General features: G+C 55.6%; 1 protein-coding gene across 1 annotated transcript; it reads left to right on the plus strand.

The window, feature by feature from the left end:
* Positions 1 to 1,644: 1,644 nt before the first annotated feature.
* On the plus strand, positions 1,645 to 2,330 carry LOC140422790 (arpin-like). Its single transcript, XM_072507708.1, is given in 2 exon segments — positions 1,645 to 1,900; positions 1,903 to 2,330. Coding segments are annotated over 2 exon segments (573 nt in total). The 5' UTR covers positions 1,645 to 1,689; the 3' UTR covers positions 2,265 to 2,330.
* Positions 2,331 to 6,000: the final 3,670 nt, after the last annotated feature.

Here is a 6,000-nt window from a genome sequence, read left to right on the forward strand (position 1 = left end):
CAGATTGGAGGATGGCTAATGTAACCCCACTATTTAAAAAGTGAGGGAGAGGGAAAGCAGGGATTTTATAGATGAGTAAGCCCGATGTCGGTAGTGAGGAAAATTCTAGAATCAATTATTTAAGATTTTATAGCAGAGCACTTAGAAAACAGTGACAGGATCGGACAGAGTCAGTATGGATTTATGAAGGGGAAATCATGCTTGACAAATCTACTGGAGTTCGAGGGACTTCCGGTTGCGGCTATAAGGAGCTAAGTTGCACATTCAGCGGCTCCTGCAAAAACGGACTTTTGGGCTCTTTTCAGGGCCCCCAACGGCACTTTCCCGGTGTGGGAAGGAGACTATAACAGCTCCCCGATAGTATATGGCTTCCAGCAGGAGCGGGGCGACTAAAAAGGTGGTGGTGGACCCGAAGAAGGTGTGAGAGAAGAAGAACAAAATGGCGGCGGGCGGAGACCAGGCAGCGTGAATGCAGTAGGCGGAGGAGCTGCAGGAGGGTATCCAGCGCTGCTTCAGAGAGATTAAAGTGGACCTGCTAGATCCGATGAAAGCTTCCATTGATAAGCTGCTGGAGACACAGACGGCCCAGGGGGTGGCGATCCGCGAGGCTCGACAAAAGATCTCCGACAACGAGGACGAGATCTTGGCCTGGAGGTAAAGGTGGAGACGCACGAGGCGCTCCACAAGAAATGGCAGGAGCGGTTCGAGGAGATGGAGAATCGGTCGAGGCGGAAGAATCTGCGGATTCTGGGCCTCCCGGAGGGGCTGGGGGGGCCGGACGTGGGGGCCTATGTGGTCACCATGTTGAACTCGCTGATAGGAGCGGGGTCCTTCCAGGGGCCCCTGGAGCTGGAAGGGGCCCGTAGAGTGCTGGCGAGGAGGCCCAAGGCTAACGAGCCTCCGCGGGCGGTGCTGGTGAGGTTCCATCGGTTCGTCGATCGGGAGTGTGTGCTCAGGTGGGCCAAGGAGGAGAGGAGCAGCAGGTGGGAGAACGCGGAGGTTCGAATATACCAGGACTGGAGTGCGGAGGTGGCGAAGAGGAGGGCCGGGTACAATCGAGCGAAGGCAGTGCTGCACAGGAAGGGGGTGAAGTTTGGCATGTTGCAGCCGCCGCGACTGTGGGTCACCTACAAGGACCGGCACTATTACTTTGAGTCTCCGGAGGAGGCGTGGGCCTTTGTTCAGGCCGAGAAGTTGGACACAGATTGAGGGTCGGGATGGGCGTTTGGGGACTGTGGTTGATATGTTATTTTTTTGGGGGGTGGGGGGGGGGGGGGGGGGGGCCCTTGTTTTGCTCCGGGTTTCTTTTTCTCTGTGTTTTTCTCTTTCGGGTCGGTGAGGGTGGTTGCGGCGGGTTGGGCACTGTTTTGGTTGGGTTGGTCGGGGGGGCTCTTGGAGGGGGGCAGGTAAACGGAACAGGGGTGGTGGCCGGCGGTGAGATGGGGTCTCGCGGGGGAGGGGGTGGCCCGGGTCGGGGGTGAGGGGACTGGGCCTGTAAAAGGAGCTGCGTCAGAGGGGGCGGGGCCGGGTAGGTGAAAAGCGCGGGCTTTTTCCCGCGCTGAAGACGAGGGGGCGGGGCCGGGGCCGGGAAGCGAGGGTTGATTCCCGCGCTTAGAATGGAAGGGGCCGCTCCTGGATCCGCTGCCCGGCCGCTCGGAGCCGGAGACGCTGCAGGGGGGCCCGGGGGCGATGCTGGAGGGAACGCTGCGCTCGGTGAGCCACCATCACATCAAACCCACTGGGAGCAGCCCGGAACGTTACTTTATTCTTTACATTCAGCCAACAAAAATTCACAAAAGGAAATTTGATTCAGTTGGGGTGGAGATAGAACCGAATTTTAGTGAAACCAAAAAGGTCAACACTGGCTACTTGATGTCTTCCTTCAAAGTGGAAGCAAAGGGACAACAGATAAGATTTCAGTGGATGAGCTGAAGAGTTTGATTAATAAACCCGAGCTGTTGAGAATCTCTGAGAAGCACACACCTGATCAGAGCTTGGCATTCTGGATCCCGGAGAGAGAGATGGAAAATATTGAGTTGGAGATTGGAGATGGACTACGTCTGAAAACGAGAGGGGACAGTCCTTTTATTTTTTCACTTGCCAAAATGGATGCAGGAATTGTGACGAAATGCAACTTTGCAGGAGGTGAGAAGACGGGAGCTTCTCGGACTGACAACATATTTACTGCAAAGTCTAAAAAGGAGCAAGATGGCAAAGCTAGCACCCCAGGAGAAGGAGCTGATGATGATGAATGGGAGGATTGAGATTGGGAAATTCAGTGAAATGAAGAAAAGGCGGCAGTTTTGGAGATTATTGAAGACAATCAGCGGTCTGAGCATGAGGTGCTTTTCACTCAACCTCTTGAGATCGCTATGCTTAAAATTCAGAACAAAACTTCACCCAGAATAAAACCAATACATAACCTCAAAAAAAAAAGAATGGCAGGGGACAGGGGAGAGCCTATGGATGGGGAACGGTAGAGGAGGGTGTGTCACACAATGGGAGGAGTTGAAGGAGAGGCGGGAGTGGCCGGGGTCAGCAGGAGTCAGCTGACCTGCGGAAGTGCAATGGGGGGAGTAAATCAGTTAGGATGGGTCCTAGCCGGGGGGGAGGGGATTAAGTTGCTGCTGCTATGGTCAAGGGGGAGCTGGAGCGAGTGGGGGGGGGGTCGAGACAGGGGTATGCCACTGTGGGGAACGGGCCGGGTTTGGGGTGCGGGCACGTGGCTGGCCGAGGAGGGGTTATGGCTAGTCGGTGGGGGAGGGGGGCGGGTAACCCCCTGATCCGGCTGATAACCTGGAATGTAAGGGGACTGAATGGGCCGGTTAAGCGGGCCCGCATGTTCGCGCACCTGAAGGGGCTGAAGGCGGATGTGGTTATGCTCCAGGAGACTGGCAGATCAGGTAAGATTGAGGAAAGGGTGGGTATGTCAGGTGTTTCACTCGGGGCTGGATGCCAAAAATCGAGGGGTGGTGATCTTGGTGGGAAAGAAGGTGTCATTCGAGGCAACGAGCATTGTGGCAGATAATGGCGGTAGGTACGTAATGGTAAGTGGTAAGTTGCAGGGGGAGAGGGTGGTACTGGTCAATGTGTATGCCCTGAATTGGGGCGATGGGGGTTTCATGCGGCGTATGTTGGGTCGGATCCCAGATTTGGAAGTGGGGGGCCTGATGGGGGGAGACTTTAACACGGTGCTGGATCTGGCACTGAATCGCTCCAGGTCTAGGACGGGTAGGAAGCCAGCGGCGGCTAGAGTGCTGAGGGGGTTTATGGACCAGATGGGAGGGGTGGACCCTTGGAGATTTGCAAGGCCGGGGCTAAGGAATTTCCATTCTTCTCACATGTCCATAAGGAGTATTCCCGAATCGACTTTTTCATTTTGAGTAGGGCGCTGATAGCGGGAGTAGAGGATACTGAGTATTCGGCATAGCCATTTTGGACCACGCCCCGCATTGGGTGGACTTGGAGATGGGGGAGGAGAGGGACCAGCGCCCGTTGTGGCGCTTGGAGGTGGGGCTGTTGGCGGACGAGGAGGTGAGCGAGCGGGTCCGAGGAAGTATAGAGAGGTACTTGGAGACCAACAACAACAGGGAGGTCCGAGTGGGGATGGTATGGGAGGCGCTGAAGGCGGTGGCGAGGGGAGAGCTGATCTCCATCAGGGCCCACAAGGAGCGGTGGGGGAGATGGTGAGGGTAGACAGGAGGTATGGACGGAGGTGCCCGAGGAAGGATTGTTGAGGAAGAGGCGCAGCCTCCAGGCCAAATTCGAACTGGTGACCACCAGGAAGGCAGAGGTGCAGTGGAGGAAGGCCCAGGGGGCAAGCCAGATGCTGGCGCATCAGCTTCGGAAGCGGGATGCAGCTAGGGAGATCGGGGGAGTTAAGGACAGGGGAGGGAGTGTGGTGCGGAGTGGGGTTGGCATCAATGGGGTCTTCAGGGACTTTTACGAGGAATTGTACCGATCCGAGCCCCCATGGGAGGAGGGAGGGTGGGCCGCTTCCTGGACCAATTGAGGTTTCCAAAGGTGGAAGAGGGACTGGTGGCGGGATTGCGTGCCCCGATTGGGCTGGAGGAGGTGACCAAAGGGATAGGAAGCATGCAGGCGGGAAGGCACCGGGGCCGGACAGTTTCCCGGTCGAATTCTATAAAAAATACATGGACCTGTTGGGCCCGTTGCTAGTCAGGACCTTCAATGAGGCAAAGAAGGGGGGGGCTTTGCCCCCGACGATGTCCCGGGCACTGATGTCCTTGATCCTGAAGCGGGACAAGGTTCCCCTGCAATGTGGGTCTTACAGACCAATTTCGTTGCTAAATGTAGATGTCAAGGTGCTGGCGAAGGTCTTAGCCACAAGGGTTGAGGATTGTGTGCCGCTTATCCATGAAGACCAGACGGGGTTTGTGAAGGGGAGGCAGTTGAACGCGAATGTGCGGAGGCTTTTGAATGTTATCATGATGCCGGCGAGGGAGGGGGAGGCGGAGATAGTGGTGGCGATGGACGCTGAGAAAGTCTTTGATCGTGTGGAGTGGGGGTACCTGTGGGAGGTGCTGAAGAGGTTCGGGTGTGGAGGGGTTTGTCAGGTGGGTTAGGCTGTTGTATGAGGTCCTGATGGCGAGTGTGGCCACAAACAGGAAGAGGTCCGAGTACTTTCGGTTGCACTGAGGGACGAGGCAGGGGTGTCCCCTGTCCCCCCTGCTCTTCGCACTGGCGATTGAACCCCTGGCTATGGCACTGAGGGAGTCAAGGAAATGGAGGGGGTTGGTGCGGGGTGGGGAGGAGTATAGGGTGTCGCTGTATGTGGACGACCAGCTGCTGTATGTAGCGGACCCAGAGGGGGGAATGCCGGAGGTAATGAGGATTCTTAGGGAATACGGGGACTTTTCGGGGTACAAGCTCAACATGGGGAAGAGCGAGCTGTTCGTGGTTCATCCAGGGGACCAGGAGAGGGGGACTGGCGAGCTCCCACTAAAAAGGGCGGAGAGGAGCTCCAGGTATTTGGGGGTCCAGGTGGCCAGGAGCTGGGGGCCCTGCATCGGCCTAATTTTACAAGGCTGGTGGAGCAAATGGAGGAGGAGTTCAAGAGGTGGGACGCGTTGCCGCTGTCCTTGGCGGGTAGGGCGCAGTCAATCAAAATGACGGTGCTCCCAAGGTTTTTGTTCCTGTTCCAGTGCCTCCCCATGTTTACCCTGAAGGCTTTTTTTAGGCGGGCTAACAGGAGTATAATTGGGTTTGTGAGGGCACGAGGGACTCCGATGGAGAAAAGGGTGTTCCTGGAGCGGAATAGAGATAGGGGTGGACTGGCGCTGCCGAACCTCTATGGGCACTTCTGGGCCGCCAATGCGACGATGGTGCGCAAGTGGGTGATGGAGGGGGAGGGTGCTGCATGGAAGAAGCTGGAGACGGCGTCTTGTGTGGGTACGAGTCTGGGGGCGCTGGCAACAGCGCCGCTGCCGCTCCCTCCAAGGAGGTATACCACGAGCCCGGTGATCTCCTGCTTGTCTGTTTCCCCTGCTACAAGACTAAAAGCCTGTGCTTTCCTAACTGCCATTGCTTTCATTCCCTTCTGTGCTGTCTGATTTGTTTCAGGTTGGAATCACCCTGTGATACTTCCATCAGTCTCTTTGAATTAAACATGTTTGTCTCTTTCCCTTTGTCTATTTGATCTTCATTCAGCTTGTTAAAGGTCATATCAGATAACCTGATCACATTTGTTTCATCCTGTGCTCGCAATTCCTCCCTCTTCTGTCTTATCTGATGGGCTTGTGATCTCATCACAATCAGGAAATCCCCCCCGGAGAATGGGGTCGCAATTTCTCTGTAGCTGGATCAGGTGGTCAACCAGAGTAGACATCACTACTATCTGTGATCCTGCTATATCATTTTCTAGAATGAAGTGAATCCCTGCAGTCGGCAATATTTCTGCCATTCCTGCAACCACTTTTCCTATCTTCAAGCTACTCAAGTGTCTTTTTATGAAAGGATTATTTGGTCCATCTCATTGTT

Source organism: Scyliorhinus torazame, chromosome 5 (genome assembly GCF_047496885.1).
Source record: "Scyliorhinus torazame isolate Kashiwa2021f chromosome 5, sScyTor2.1, whole genome shotgun sequence".
In the NCBI taxonomy this organism is placed as follows: Eukaryota; Metazoa; Chordata; class Chondrichthyes; order Carcharhiniformes; family Scyliorhinidae; genus Scyliorhinus; species Scyliorhinus torazame.